The 16,083-nt window shown below is 36.3% G+C and overlaps 1 protein-coding gene across 1 annotated transcript in view; it reads left to right on the top strand.

The window, feature by feature from the left end:
• The window catches only part of SRFBP1 (serum response factor binding protein 1), a 62,008-nt gene extending 46,326 nt beyond the window's left edge, over nt 1-15,682 (top strand). The window contains exons 5-8 of the mRNA XM_068981276.1: nt 7,965-8,046; nt 9,022-9,730; nt 11,240-11,277; nt 15,485-15,682. Coding sequence (XP_068837377.1) covers nt 7,965-8,046; nt 9,022-9,730; nt 11,240-11,277; nt 15,485-15,669 — 1,014 coding nt within the window. The 3' untranslated portion in view covers nt 15,670-15,682. The remainder of the gene's footprint in view (nt 1-7,964; nt 8,047-9,021; nt 9,731-11,239; nt 11,278-15,484) is intronic.
• The last annotated feature ends 401 nt before the right edge of the window (nt 15,683-16,083 follow it).

The raw sequence follows: 16,083 nt of genomic DNA, 5'->3' as shown, positions 1-16,083 counted from the left end.
TTGTTAATAGAGAGTGAAGCTTTTAAGCTTCAAAATATTTTTATTTAAATTTAAGATGTTTGACTATATTTTAATTCTTGTATAAACCTCCACAACATTTTCAGTCTCTCTTCTGAAGTTTATCACGTTCTGCTTTGGATTAGTTGTTTGTGCATTTGTTGTAAACTTTTAAATTAGTGATGGATTCTGAGCCTCAAGAGATGATATTTGTATCCTTATGTGTAAGATTTCACCTTCACATAATAAAGCATACTTATATATCAGTCATTCAGTTGAGTCACATCTGACTCTTTGAGACCCCATGGACTGCAGCACACTAGGCCTCCCTGTCCATCAGCAGCACCCAGAGCTTGCTCAAACTCTTGTCCCTCAAGTCGGTGATGCCATCCAAACATCTCATCCTCTGTCGTCCCCTTCTCCTCCCGCCTTCAGTCTTTCCCAGCATCAGGTGGCCTCCCTATTGGAGTTTCAGCTTCAACATCAGACCTTCCGATGAATATTCAGGACTGATTTCCTTTAGGATGGACTGGTTGGTTCTCTTTTGCAGTCCATGGGACTCTCGAATCTTTGCCAACACCATAGTTCAAAAGCATCAATTCTTTGGTGCTTAGTTTTCTTTATAGTCCAACTCTCACATCCATACATGATGACTGGAAAAACCATAGCTTTGATTAGATGGACCTTTGTTAGCAAACTAATGTCTCTGCTTTTTAATGTGCTGTCTAGGTTGGTCATAGCTTTTCTTTCAAGGAGCAAGCATCTTTTAATTTCATGGCTGCAGTCACCATCTGCAGTGATTGTGGAGCCCAAGAAAATAAAGTCTGTCACAATTTTCATTGTTTACCCATCTACTTGCTATGAAGTGATGGGACCGGATGCCCTGATTTTACTTTTTTGAATATTGAGTTTTAAGCCAGCTTTTTCACTCTCCTCTTTCACTTTCATCAAGAGGCTCTTTAGTTCCTCTTCACTTTCTGCTATAAGGGTGGTATCATCTGTATATCAGAGGTTATTGATATTTCTCCAAGCAGTCTTGATTCCAGCTTGTCCTTTATCCAGCCTGGCATTTTGCATGATGTACTCATCATGTAAGTTAAATAAGCAGGGTGACAATTTTCAGCTTTGTCATACTCCTTTCCCAGTTTGGAACCAGTCTGTTGTTCCATCTCCAGTTCTAACTGTTGCTTCTTAACCTGCATACAGATTTCTCAGGAGGCAGGGGTAAGGTAGTCTGGTATTCCCATCTCTTGAAGAATTTTCCACAGTTTGTTGTGGTCTATAATTAAAAGACACTTACTCCTTGGAAGAAAAGTTATGACCAACCTAGATAGCATATTGAAAAGCAGAGACATTACTTTGCCAACAAAGGTCCATCTAGTCAAGGCTATGGTTTTTCCAGTGGTCTGTATGGATGTGAGAGTTGGACTGTAAAGAAAGCTGAGCGCTGAAGACTTGATGCTTTTGAACTATGGTGTTGAAGAAGACTCTCGAGAGTCCTTAGACTGTAAGGAGATCCAACCAGTCCATTCTAAAGGAGATCAGCCCTGGGATTTCTTTGGAAGGAATGATGCTAAAGCTGAAACTCCAATACTTTGGCCACCTCATGCGAAGAGTTGACTCACTGGAAAAGACTCTGATGCTGGGAGGGATTGGGGGCAGGAGAAGGGGACGACCGAGGATGAGATGGCTGGATGGCATCACTGACTCGATGGACGTGAGTCTGAGTGAACTCCGGGAGTTGGTGATGGACAGGGAGGCCTGGCGTACTGCAATTCATGGGGTCGCAAAGAGTCAGACACGACTGAGTGACTGAACTGAACTGAATTGAACTGATACAGCCAAAGGCTTTATCATAGTCAACAAAGCAGAAGTAGATGTTTTTCTGGAATTCTTTTGCTTTTTCAATGATCCAGTAGATGTTGGCAATTTGATCTCTGGTTCCTCTGCCTTTTCTACATCTAGCTTGAACATCTGGAGTTCACGGTTCACATACAGTTGAAGCCTGGCTTGGAGAATTTTGAGCATTACTTTGCTCTAGTGTATGTGTTTTGTTAGCTGTATATATTTATATATATTCTGTAAATTTAAAGAGGGAGAAGCTTAAGTGAGGAAGGAAAAGGGATGGGAAAGAAGTAAGGAAGTTAGATAAAGAATTGGAAGTCCCTTATTTCAGGGACTGTTGTACGTATTCTTGTGAGTTCCTACACTTAACCTCAGTGCCTTAAGGAAAATGTAGATATCTCTTATTGCAGCACATACCCCAAACACTGCCAAAGGTATGAACTTAGCCCACTTGATTAATAAGCCTCTTTTTGTTTTTATGTTTATATTTAATTTCTTTACAAAAAGATTTGAGGGTGGCTTGGAATTGAGTCACAAAATGAAGGAAAGTTATGTGAAATAGTTGAGAAGAAAGCTTGTTGAGAATACCAGTTTGAATTTAGAAACCTGACTGAGTTCTCACTTGTTCCTAACTGGCCAAGTGGTCTTGAAATCAAGTCAATACTGTTAATTTAATTGTTGATAAAATCTGTGATCTCTATTCTGTTTACTTCTTTAATCTCTTGTTAAAATTTGAACTTGAAAAATTAAATGAATGATTTCTAATTGCTTTCTTAAGAATAAAGTTAAAGAAAGGTTTAAAGTGTTAAATTTGACAATTTTTTACTTAGAGAATTTTATAAATTTATTTAAATGTTTGCTGTAATATATAAAATTTGATATTTTTAACTAAGACTTTATCCAAATCAAACATTTTAAGAACTGCTGGCATACATTGGGGATACTGGGTGTTCAATTTCAGACCACCTCAGTAAAGCAAATAACCACAATAAAACAATACACAAATTTTTGGTTTCCCAGTGCATGTAAAAGTCATGTTTGCACTACTGTAGACTATGAAGTGTATAATAGCATTATGTCTAAAAAAATGTGCATACCTTTATTTAAAAATACTTCATTGCTGAAAAGTACTAGCCATCATCTGAGTCTGCAGCAAGTTTATTCTTTTTGCTGGTGGAGGGTCTTACCTTGAAATTAATGACTGCTGACTGATCAGGGTGGTCGTTGCTGAATTTTGGTACTTTAATAATGTTCTCCCTTCATTTATTTTTTTCTGAAAGAGTTTGAAAAGGATTGGCATTAGAGAAACCATTAGAGAAACCCATTCATCTCCTTATGTTTTTTTAAGCAGAATTGTATTCCTACCAATGGAGTAGTGTTTATCCTAGCTACTGTTAAGGACATGGACACTGCTTCATAGTACTGGACACTGCTATAGTATGGACACTGCCTCAACAAGCCAGCTTCCTCTGTCCATGAAATTCTGCAGGCAAGAACACTGGAGTGGGTTGCCATTCCCTTCTTCAGGGGATCTTCCTGACCCAGGGATCGAACCTGGGTCTCCCACATTGCATTCTTTACCATCTGAGCCACCAGGGCTTGTCATCACACACTAGCTGTCAAACTAGGAAGCACAAAGAATGAGAATTCATTATATATCTTTATTTTTAAGTAATTACTCATCAACAGTGTACTTCAGAAGAATAATAAAAATTTTATTTGCTGATATCATTAACTGTTTTCTTTAAAAACACAAATTGCATATAATCACAAAACCTAAAGCTGTGATATACATAATTCTACTTATTGTTACATAATCATACCTGATTAGTAACTACTTATTAGTTTTATAGACCTTATTAGTTTTATAGACTTATTAGTTTTATAGTTTTATAGTAACTACTTATTAGTTTTATAGCTTGTCAGCTCAAGCCTTAATGTTTTTGTTTGAATTCACTGCTTACATTTGGGTGCATAAGCAAGATACTGTACAACTCCAATTGTAACAACTAGTATGAATGCCAACCCTAGGATTATGGAATACAATGACTCTTTTTACTCAATCTCACTTCTTATTAACCTGGTATTCGTCCCAAATAAGTCCACTGCAAAGGTTGCAGCATAGAAATACAGTTAAACAGAATGATGTGTAACTAATAAGAATAACTCTTCATTTATTAGAAGTCATATGTAATTGTACAATTTTAAATCATATTCTAGGGCCCCCTTTTTTTTTTTTAATAAAATTTACTGAAATTGGATCACTAAGTTAGATTACTCTGAGAGATCTTCCAGAGCACAGAAGTAGCATTGCTAAGTAAATTCAAAGATAAAGTGATTCTTGTCAAGGTAGTGTTACTTAGTATCTACACTTGATATGCACGTATTACCACTGTTCTTTTCAACTTTTTCTGACTAACTGGAAAGATGCAGCTAGCTCTGGAAAGAAAAACACTCAGGTCATTAAAACTCTTTGCAAGTTGTCAAAACAGAGATTTGGTAACAGTAATAAATATAGCTTTGAACAATTATACATGAATACATTAGTCAAAATCTATTTTGGATTCCCAGAACTTCTTATCTAAAACATGTGAAATTAATTTACATGATAAAAATAGTTACTTTCTAGTTTTTCTGCTTTACAGATACAGTTGTTCATATATCATCAGGAATTTTCTTTGAAGTGAATTGAATTTTTAGTAGCTACCCAGGGAAAATGCAATTTGCACCCCATTCCAGTACTCCTGCCTGGAAAATACCATGGATGTGAAGAGTCCGACACGACTGAGCGACTTCACTTTCACTTTTCAGGAAATGGCAACCCACTCCAGTGTTCTTGCCTGGAGAATCCCAGGGACAAGGGAGCCTGGTGGGCTGCCGTCTGTTGGGTCTCACAGATCGGACACGACTGAAGCGACTTAGCAGCAGCAGCAGGGAAAATATACTGAAAGAAACAGTTAAAGAAAAAACAGATGCCGTTGGAATGTATTCTTTTCCCTTGTAACGTAAAGAAAGATCCTTGTGGTGTGTATAACCTTTGTCAGGACTAGTTGTTTGTTTGTTGTCATTGTCATTGTTTTCACATATAAGTATTTTTACATAGAATTAGTCCTGAGGATTAAGAATAGTGCCTCTGCATTGTGCACCAAATTGTTTCTACTAAGCCAGAATATCTTGCTATATCACAGTTCAGGAAGCACATTTACTGCATTTAGGGCTATAACCCATTGCCTCAATTTGGCAGCAGAACTGTCAGGGCAGTGTTTCTGTTTTAAATTCAAGTTTTAGACATCATGAGCTTGCTTTAAAAAAAAAATTTTTTTTTTCTGTTTTCATCAGTTTTTGGTTGATCCCCACTGAAGATTCTTCTTGCATGTAATATAGAGCAACATTAACTCGTTCCATAAAGGACCATATTGTAAATATTTTAGGCTTTCTATGACTTACAATCTTTGTCACAGCTATTGAACAATACAGTGGTGACATAATGCAGCCATAGATGAATGAATTTGGTTTTATGTTCCAGTAAAACTTTATTTTTAAAAGCAGATAGCAGGTGAGAAACTGACACATGAGTTAGTTTGCCTGCCACTGATTTTGAAAATCAAATACTTCTACAGATGTGTGTGTGTGTGTGTGTGTGTGTGTGTGTGTGTGTATGTGAGAGAGAGAGAGAGAGAGAAATGGCAGTTCTCTGTTGGTCATCCCCCACCTTCAGTTACAGTTGATTCTTATACCCCCACATCAATATGTTTATATTAATACATTTTAAGCACTAGCTATTGACTTCCTGCTCTGGTTTACAAGGATTTAGATCTCTTTCCTCCTTCAGCCTCTGGGTCATATATGTACCCTCTTTATCTCTTCTGTCTTCCTAATATGCTTGGGTCAGATTTAGATGAGGTGAACATTTATTTAGTGATTGTTATTTTGGCTATGAGTCATTTAGTGAATGTTTATTACTTTTGGTTTTCTGTATAATATTTCTACTTATAGTTTGTAATTTTTATGTTTATTTTGTTGATTGTGTACTCTATGTAAAACCAAATTCCTCATTGGTTTTTGAAATCGTCTCAAGATATTTAATAACACTAGGTATTCTGAATATAAATCTAAATTTCCTGTCACCATCCTGGGCATTTGGATTTCCTATTTCTCATACCCATGCCTTCCTCGCTCTTTTTGTTTCCTTCCTCATTTAGTGGAGCCAGTAGCTTCTTCCAGTTTGGCTTGTGGGAGGCTACATCCCACCTTTACTTCAGTGTTATTCCCTTTCTGTCTCCTGTGTCTCTGTATCCAAGTGTTTTTATAAGGACACCGGTCATAATAGATTTAAGGCCCATCCTAAACCAGTATGCTGTCCTCTTAATTATATCTGCAATGCCCTTGTTCCTATTTCCAACTAGGATCACATTTTCAGTTTCTTGTTAGGTATAAAATTTGAGGGTAATATCATTTGACCCAAGATAAAAAAGGTAATTAGGCAACAAGTGATCCCTAGCACAGGATTTGCACCAGGTCTAAAGTTGTTTTCTGAGTAATTTTTACCTAGATAAATTCTCCAAACAGAATAGGTTTCAAGCTATTATCTTGCTTTTCCTTAGGTACTCATCTGTGTTTATTACTGGGAGGAAAATAGCCTTATTGGGCTATTAACAATGAGGGTAAATATAAAGATCTTTAAAATTTATAGCTATGCTTTCACACACTAGTGGAATTTTTACATGCTTCAGGGAGTGTTTATTGAATACCAGCTATTATCAGTTATTGTTTTAGGCATTAGGTCCACAGGAATGTGGAAGACAAAGTCCCTGCCTCTTGTGATGTGAAGTAGATGGTGATGAAAAGTGTTGTGTTAATTCGGATAACATTTGAGCAGAGACCTAAATACAATGAAATGATCAGCCAAGTAGAGAAGAACTTGCAAAGGGATAGCTTAAGCATCAGAAGGCAGTTAAGCTTTCAAAAGAACCCATAAGGGAGTAGCATGATCTGGTTACATTTAAACTTCACTGTGACTGCTATATGGAAAATAGTCTGTGGAAGAACAAAAGCCAATGGAGAATGACCAGTTATGGGCTTATTGCGTTGGTCCAGCTGAGAGGTGTTAGTGATTTGGTCAAAGGAAGTAAGCAGAAATGGTGATTAGTGACTGGTTCTGGATAGATTTTGCAGACGAAATCACAGCATTTGCTGAAGGATTTATCGTGAGCTGTGAAGAAAGGAGAAACATAATGGAAAAGTCATGAGTTCTAGCCCTTAACCACCAGAAAAATTAAACTTATATCTAATAAGATGGAAAAAGGTTTAAAGTTTCAGGAGAAAATCACAGAATTTTCTTTTAACATGTCAAGTAGGTAGTTGGATATATGAGTCCAGAGATCAAGTTAGAGCTTGAGGTAGAAATTTGGAAGTTTCAACCACAGATGATATTTATTTAAAGTAGTCTGAACTATGAATTTTCTCAGTGAATAAATACTATGTATGTGTGTGTCTGTATGTTTGTGTGTGTGTGTATACACACACACACACACACACACATATATATCATTATATGTATATAATCCCATTCGGTCATCATCAAACATCTACAAAGTGTTGTCTATAAGCCAGGCGCTGGTGAAAGGTTCTGAGAATGAAATAGTGGTATTAGTCATTCAACATAAAAATATATAGTATTTGATAACTTTAGGTCTCTGGTAAATGGAACTTCAGGCGTTATATTAGTCATGGATTGTATCACCCAGCTGAGTACTAATATGGTACTTGATTCTTTCACGTTAGTTTAGTATTCTATACTAGATTTTCAAACTCTTTGACTGCAGGATCTGTATTACGGTTTTTAATATATCACATGTGATGCCTACCACAATTCTGGAACAATATTAATTACTCAAAGAATATTTGTTAATTGATTACATAATTTTAACTGTCAAGAACAGTAGTATTTTTTTCAACATGTTATCTTTAGAATGCATTATACAGGTAAGTTACCTAGTTAGAATATTAACAAATTTCTGTTCCCTAACTCTTAACTTTCAAAAATTATAATGAGTTGCATTTTATTCACTTCTTGGTAGTGTTAGTTTTTATTCCCATGTGTTTATTATCTCAATTTGCAGCCTGATTCGACTGCTGCTGAAAGAGCAGTTGCTAGACTAGCAGTGCACCCTCTTCTGAAGAAAAAAATTGATGTGCTAAAAGGTATGAATTAAATGACTTAAGCCATTTTCAGTAAATAATTTGAATAAATGGCCATTCATTTATTTACTTTTATGAATTTGTTTAACTTTTGAAGATCTTTTACATTATAAATGTCCTTTCAAATGCTTCCCAATGTAGGAAACTACCTGAAAATTTTTTATATCTAAAACATTCTGCATTTTTTCTAAATTCCTAAATTTTATAAATTCTTAAAATAGATAATACTCATGGTAATATTAAATACAACTGACTTTCTAAATATTTTGCTATGTTTAGTCACTCAGTTGTGTCCAACTCTCCGACCCCATGGACTGTAGCCTGCCAGGTTCCTCTATCCATGGAGATTCTCAAGGCAGGAATCCTGAAGTAGGTTGCCATGCCCTCCTCCAGAGGATCTTCCCAACCCAGGGATCAAACCCATGTCTTCCACATTGCAAGCAAATTTTTTTTACCATCTGAGCCACCACGGAAGCCCTTTCTATATATTGATGTAATTCATATTATTACTTACCTTGCCATTTAGTCACATAATTTTATTTATGTTTGTATATTATAAAATATAATGAAAGAACTAAATTCTTCTGACACAGATTAGAAGATAATTATTTTTATGCCTGAAAGCACAATTTATAATGTCCTGCAATGTATTAATACATTATTGCTATAGAAATTAAAATTGCCATTTTATTCATTTATATTCAGTGAAGTTTTTACTGTTCTTAATATCATACATGAAAGAATAAATTTAATTTTAGAGATTTAAAATGGATACCTCTGAGCATTTCATAAATGTTCTGGTTTTCTAAAAGTTAATAGAATTCTTTGTGAATTTGCACCTAATGTATATATGTAATTTAAATTCCAATCATTCTGTTAAGTATTTCCAAATAATTTAAGAAATACGGTACTAAAACAGTGATTTTTTTTATTATTTGTTTCAGTGCTGAAACAAGTCATGTGCTGTTTCTCTTGCAGCTGCTGTCAAATCCTTTAAAGATGCGAGACAAAATGTTGAAGTTAAGTCATCAAACAGTGCTTCAGAAGAAAATCATTCCAAGGACACTTTGTGTTCAAATGATGATGCCAGTAAGTTACAGCATGAAGGAACTATTATCCATGAACAAAAAGAGAAGGAAGCCAAAATATTGGCAAAGAAACCAATAAATAATTCAAAAGAAAAAATAGCCAAGATGGATCATGGACCCAAAGCAATGGACGTCCCAAATTCTCTATCAAAGCCTTCCGAAAAAGATTCTGCAACTCCCTCAGCATCCCAGAAGATACCTTCTGACCCCGAAATGAAAGCATTAAGTAAAACCAAAAAAATGAAAGAGTCTAGTAGCTCACTTGATGTTGACAGTGATGGAGAAGAATTATATGAAGAACAGAAGGAATATTTTGATGATAGCACAGAAGAAAGGTTTTACAAACAGTCTTCCATGTCTGAGGATAGTGATAGTGGTGATGACTTCTTCATTGGGAAAGTCAAACGGGCACGAAAGAAGGAAAGTAGTTGTCGTTTTTCAGATAAGGAACAAAACCCCCCCCAAAAATTGTTGCTTGAAGAAGAAAAACTTGAAACCCATCAAAATTTACAAAATGATAAAAACAAGCCACGTACAGAGGCAAGGAGGTTTGAATCAGTGTTTTTCCAGTCTTTATCTGGATCTAAGAGCCTTGAAAGGTAAGAATATTTTTTCATTCTGAAATAATTATTAATTCTTAATTTGTGAAAGGTATGAAATATCTACACATCCTGACATTGAGATGGCTGTCTCTCATACATAATTCTAGTTTGAACACAATTTGTCTTTAGACTTGGCCCTCTCCAACTTTATATTGGAGTAATATTTACAAATATACGTTATGATAATGCCAAATTCTTCCAGCCTCATCAGAAAATGAGATAATATAGATAAATAAATTATCTAATATAATGTCTAGCTAATTTAAGTGTATTCCTTCACTATCAAAGTTTTGAAACTTTTGAGTTAACTTTTGGTGAAAACTTTTGAAAATGTCTCATGTATTTCACTTTGTGAACAGAACTTTCTGAGAAGACTGTGGTGAATTTTGTTTTGTTTTGTTTTTTCTCTTGTTGACCTAGAGCATTATTGTAAAACAATTGTTTTATACATTTTCCTGTTTCAGTATATAAGGCTGCTTGTTTGCCCTAACACCAAATGTCTCCAGACTGCTTTCTATTTGGTGGTGCTTATACTTGGTGGTCATCCTTATCCTTTCTGTAATCACTGCTTTTTCCAGCTGTTTTGTTGTAAATCAATAGGTTTAATTTCATTTGTAATTCTAATGTTAGGTGATATCTTTACATTTTAGAATAAAAATCGTGGTTAGCTATCTTCTTCAGTAAACAACTTTTTCTATAATAAATAGGTTAGGCATAATTTTTAATAAAACAGAACAAAGTGATGTTGAAATTTTCCCAGAAAGTAAGAGTATGGAAAAGATAGATAAGCCATCTTTGAAGCCGTGAAAATTATTAAATTAGTCCTTGTAGCTCCCAACTCTGCCTTCAAAAGATTTATTTTTTTTCCTCACTTGAAAATTACATACCACTCTCCCTTTCTTTTCCCCAAAATTGTTAACTTAATTTTTGTTACATGTGATTCATTGCTCCAATAAGAAGATTTTTGAACTTCTTTGTCTAGATAGTTCTCAAGCATCCAAGGTAACCAAGACAGGATATTTTATAGCCAGAAGTCATGATAAGGATGTTGAGAGGAAGATTCCTACATACTTCTATAGTGATACTCTGCTCAGTCGCTCAGTCGTGTCTGACTCTGCAACCCCACAGACTGTAGCCCAACAGCGTCCCCTGTCCATGGGATTCTCCAGGCAAGAATACTAAAAGGGACTGCTAATCCCTACTCCAGAGGATCTTCCCCACCCAAGGATCACACCCATTTCTCTTGCGTCTCCTGCATTGGCAGGTGGATTCTTCACCACCTTTACTAGTGCCACCTAGGAAGCCCATAGTGATATTGGGATCTAACAGACCTTTGATGTAGCTAGAACATGGGGTTTTCATAATTTTTTAATTGTTTCTAGTGGGGGAGGTAAAGGAGCATGATAGTTTTTAAAGTGAGTTTTATCAACATTCTTATGTTGTCTTCTTAAAGTCAGAGGATTTATTTCAATATTAAATATCCTAATGGTGTTTTTCTTCTTTTAGAAATCACAGAGAACAGGTTCCAAGAAGCAAAACTCTGGGTATGTACTAATAACTACCTGACTTTCACATACAGTTTGAGCAGTTCCTTTCCGAAGAGGAAAGAAGAAAAACTCTGGTTGCTGACTTGTTATTTAGTCATGAAGTCGTATCTGAGACCTTTGTGTCTGAGTCTTTTGTGACCCCGTGGACTGTAGCCTGCCAGGCTCCTCTGTCCATAGGATTTCCCAGGCAAGAATACTGGAGTGGGTTGCCGTTTCCTTCTCCAAGGGATCTTCCCGAGCCAGGGATTGAACCTGTGTCTCCTGATTCTTAACCACTGAGCCACCAGAGAAGCCTGGTTGCTTGGTAGTCTGAATAAGTTCTGTGCCCACAGAAATGAAAATAGAGCGTCTTGTAATTATCAGTATAGTTTTTTGTTTTTTAATTTTATGTGGTTTTTTAACTCTCTCTATTCTGCCAGTAGGAAAGATACAGACACAATGTATCAGTAATATTGAGTCTGATTTCAGTTCAGTTCACTCACTCAGTCAAGTCTGACTCTTTGCGGCCCCATGGACTGCAGCACCCCAGGCCTCCCTGTCCATCAGCAGTTTCCCGGAGTTTACTCAAACTCATGTCCATTGAGTTGGTGATGCCATCCAACCATCTCATCCTCTGTCATCCCCTTCTCCCACCTTCAGTCTTTCCCAGCATCAGGGTCTTTTCTAATGAGTCAGTTCTTTGCATCAGGTGGCCAAAGTATTGGAGTTTCACCTTCGGCAACAGTCCTTCCAATGAATATTCAAGACTGATTTCCTTTAGGATGGACTGAATCTCCTTGCAGTCCAAGGGACTCTCAAGAGTCTTTGCCAACACCACAGTTCAAAAGCGTTAATTCTTCAGCACTCAGCTTTCTTTATAGTCCAACTCTCACAAGCATCCGTGACAACTGGAAGAACCATCGCTTTGAATAGATGGACCTTTATTGGCAGGGTAATGTCTGCTTTTTAATATGCTCTCTGGGTTGGTCATAGCTTTTCTTCCAAGGAGGAAGTGAAGTGAAGTGAAGTCACTCAGTCGTGTCTGACTCTTTGCGACCACATGGACTGTAGCCCACCAGGTTCCTCCACCCATGGGATTCTCCAGGCAAGAGTACTGGAGTGGGTTGCCATTTCCTTCTCCAGGGGATCTTTCTGACACAGGGATCGAACCCAGGTCTCCCACATTGTAGGCAGACGCTTTTGCAAGTGTCTTTTAATTTCATGGCTGCAGTCACCATCTGCAGTGATTTTGGAACCCCCCAAAATAAAGTCTCTCACTGTATCCATTGTTTCCCCATCTATTTGCCATGAAGTGATGGGACCAGATGCCATGATCTTAGTTTTCTGAATGTTGAGCTTTAAGCTGACTTTTTCACTCTCCTTTTTCACTTTCATCAAGAGGCTCTTTAGTTCTTCACTTTCTGCCAAAAGGGTGGTGTCATCTGCATATCTGAGGTTATTGATATTTCTCCCAGCAATCTTGATTCCAGCTTGTGCTTCATCCAGCCTAGCATTTCACATGATGTACTCTGCATATGAGTTGAAATAGCAGGGTGACAATATACAGCCTTGACGTACTCTTTTCGCGATTTGTAATCAGTCTGTTGTTCCATGTCCAATTCTAACTGTTACTTCTTGACCTGCATACAGATTTCTCAGGAGGCAGGCAAGGTGATCTGGTATTCCCATCTCTTGAAGAATTTTCCACAGTTTGTTGTGATCCACACAGTCAGGCTTTAGTGTAGTCAATAAAGCAGATGTTTTTCTGGAATTCATTGGTTTTTTCATGATCTGATGGATGTTGGCAGTTTGATCTCTGGTTCCTCTGCCTTTTCTAAAACCAGCTTGAACATCTGGAAGTTCATGGTTCACATATTGTTGAAATCTGGCTTGGAGAATTTTGAGCATTATTTTGCTAGCGTGTGAGATAAGTGCAGTTGTGCAGTAATTTGAGCATTCTTTGGCATTGCCTTTCTTTGGGATCAGAATGAAAACTGACCTTTTCCAGTCCTGTGGCCACTGCTGAGTTTTCTAAATTTGCTGGCATATTGAGTGCAGCACTTTCACAGCATCATCTTTTAGGATTTGAAATAGCTCAGTTGGAATTCCACCACCTCCACTAGCTTTGTTCGTAGTGATGTTTCCTAAGGCCCACTTGACTTTGCATTCCAGGATGTCTGGCTCTTGGTGAATGATCACACCATTGTGGTTATCTGGGTCATGAAGATCCTTTTTGTACAGTTATTCTGTGTATTCTTTCCACCTCTTCTTAATATCTTCTGCTTCTGTTAGGTCCATACTGTTTCTCTATTTTGTTGTGTTCATGTTTGCATGAAATGTTCCCTTGGTATCTCTAATTTTCTTGAAGAGATCTCTAGCCTTTTCCATTCTGTTATTTTCCTCTATTTCTTTGCATGGGTCACTAAGGAAGGTTTTCATATCTCTCCGTGCTATTCTTCGGAACTCTGCATTCAAATGGGTATATCTTTCCTTTTCTCCTTTGCCCTCTGCTTCTCTTCCTTGCATTTATGAGAGAGCCATACCTTTACTCTTATCTCTGCTCCAGGGCTACATCTCTGTAGGTCTTTACTATTTAAAATCTTTCTCAATCTTATCTCTCACAGTTCAGAGTCCAAAGGCTTTTCTAAACCTTAAATGCCCAATAATCTGTACCCTCTTTTTCCTTTTGTATCTGCCTGTGAATTGGCCAGTTTTTTCCTGAACTCTTCTCTTTTTCTTTTTAGTACTTTGCCAAAGAGCCATCAGTACACTAATCTTTTTATTCTTTCCAGACACTTCCCTTGTGCTGCAATTCCGTAAGCATGTAGCTTGTTTCCCAAGTTTTAACTAGCAACAGTTTTACCTTTTCCTAACACATAGGATACTCACTTGTAATACATAGGATACTCACTTGTAGGCTTAGATATCGTTTCCTTACCACCTACTACAGAACTGTAAAATCCATGCCACATTTTTATGTTATTTTAATGACTGTATAAAGTCATTGGTAAATACGTGGCCTTATATTCACAAATACAGAATAGCTGCAAATTTAAAAATTCCCACATCTTCCTAATAAGAAGACCCAAGTAGAACGTGTGGTTTTTACTTAGCTTATAAATTTATGATATTTAATTTATCCATTTATTTTCACATGCAAGTATGCTTTACATAGTTATTAAAATACATATCAGTTTAGAAATACTATCTTATTCAAATTTTAGGTTACATGAAATGGTTTCATTTAACATTTTAATTCTTTACTCTATCACTAGAGGCACTCTTGGAGTATTATAACAGATTTCTAGAGCACGTGTGATTTGTACAAGATATGGGATGTTTTGAATCTGTGTGCAGTGATCTTTGGAAATGTTATCCCAATTGTACACTTGTTTCAATAACATTATGACATTTGCTTTTTAAGATCTTTAAAAGGCTTCTTGACAATGATGGCTAACTAGCAGTGGAGAAATTATGCACCCCTAGGACTATTAATAAATTGGTATTAAATTTTTTGCCTTGTCTTTCTGATCCTATAAATGTGCATTGATTCAGTCCTTCCAGGCCTTTATGTCTCCCAGTACTTTGTTGAAAATAAGATAATAGAAGTTTCTCATAATGAAAGAGGTGAGCTAGATTACAAATTGCCGCCCTCGTATTTGGTGGATAACTTTATGGTCAGAAAGAACAATGTCTTAAATTTGAGTAGATATTGCAGTCACACATTTTTTGTAACAGAAGGGAGTGGAATCAATTAATAGCCCTTTAAATAGCTCACCCATCAACACTGTTGAATTCAATATTTTAGTTAAAACATGTGAGTTTTCTGGCTGCATTGCTCCACACACAGATATCATATGCCAATGAATCATATTCCTTTAAAAATACAAATTACTCTCCTTTTAAAATTTTGTTTCCTTATGTGTTGTCTGGACTGTGTTTCCTTTTTTAATGTCAGTGTAAAAGACAGAACAGCATATACTAGGAGGCATGCAACAAACATCTATTGACAACAGAAAGCGTGTGTCCCAAAATTCACTGGCCATATGTGTTTTTCAACTTCAAAGTTCCCAGTAGGGCTCAGATTTTTTAACAGTTTGGGGTATTCTACCTAAGTAAAACTAAATTTCTTCCTTAAACACTGGTTTGAGAAGATAGAATGTTTTTGTCTCATATGCTATTTATGTATAGACTTAGTTTTCATTAATTTTGTTTTCTCCTGCAGATTTTCAGCACATTGAACCTCAGATCAAGAGTCAGTTTAATAAGAAAGCACAAAGAGGATTTGAAAATACAAAACAGAAATCACAGCTGCCTCTTCATCCTTCATGGGAAGCAAGCCGGCGGCGAAAAGAACAGCAATCCAAAATTGCTGTGTTTCAGGGGAAAAAAATTACCTTTGATGATTGATCAGTACTATATTTTTGTCAACTTCTCTGTCTAAATTTGATTTTCTTCTTATTTTTTAAACTAGCTCATTATTAAAATATATATTTAAGTAAGTCTCTGAATGGGTTATAGAAATGAATTGGTTTTGTCTTTATTTTTTTAAGTGTGTTCGTGTTACGTTTAAGCTTCTGTAGATAAGTACATACTTAATTTTGAATATGTCTAGACTGTTGTCCCTCTATAAAAGAATTTGGAGATGATAGCAATCTCAGATTTTCTCATTTGGTTTTTTCATGAAGTATATTTCACTATGTCAGCTCTGTGTTTCTTTACTTTGAAAATAAATGTTGAGTGATATTTGAAATAATAATGCAAAAATATGAGGAAAGTGTAGCTATTTAAAACAGACTATTTTTACTGGAAGTTACTCCTGTT

This window comes from Capricornis sumatraensis, chromosome 9 (genome assembly GCF_032405125.1).
Source record: "Capricornis sumatraensis isolate serow.1 chromosome 9, serow.2, whole genome shotgun sequence".
Classification (NCBI taxonomy): Eukaryota; Metazoa; Chordata; class Mammalia; order Artiodactyla; family Bovidae; genus Capricornis; species Capricornis sumatraensis.
This window is presented reverse-complemented; position numbering and strand designations above follow the sequence as displayed.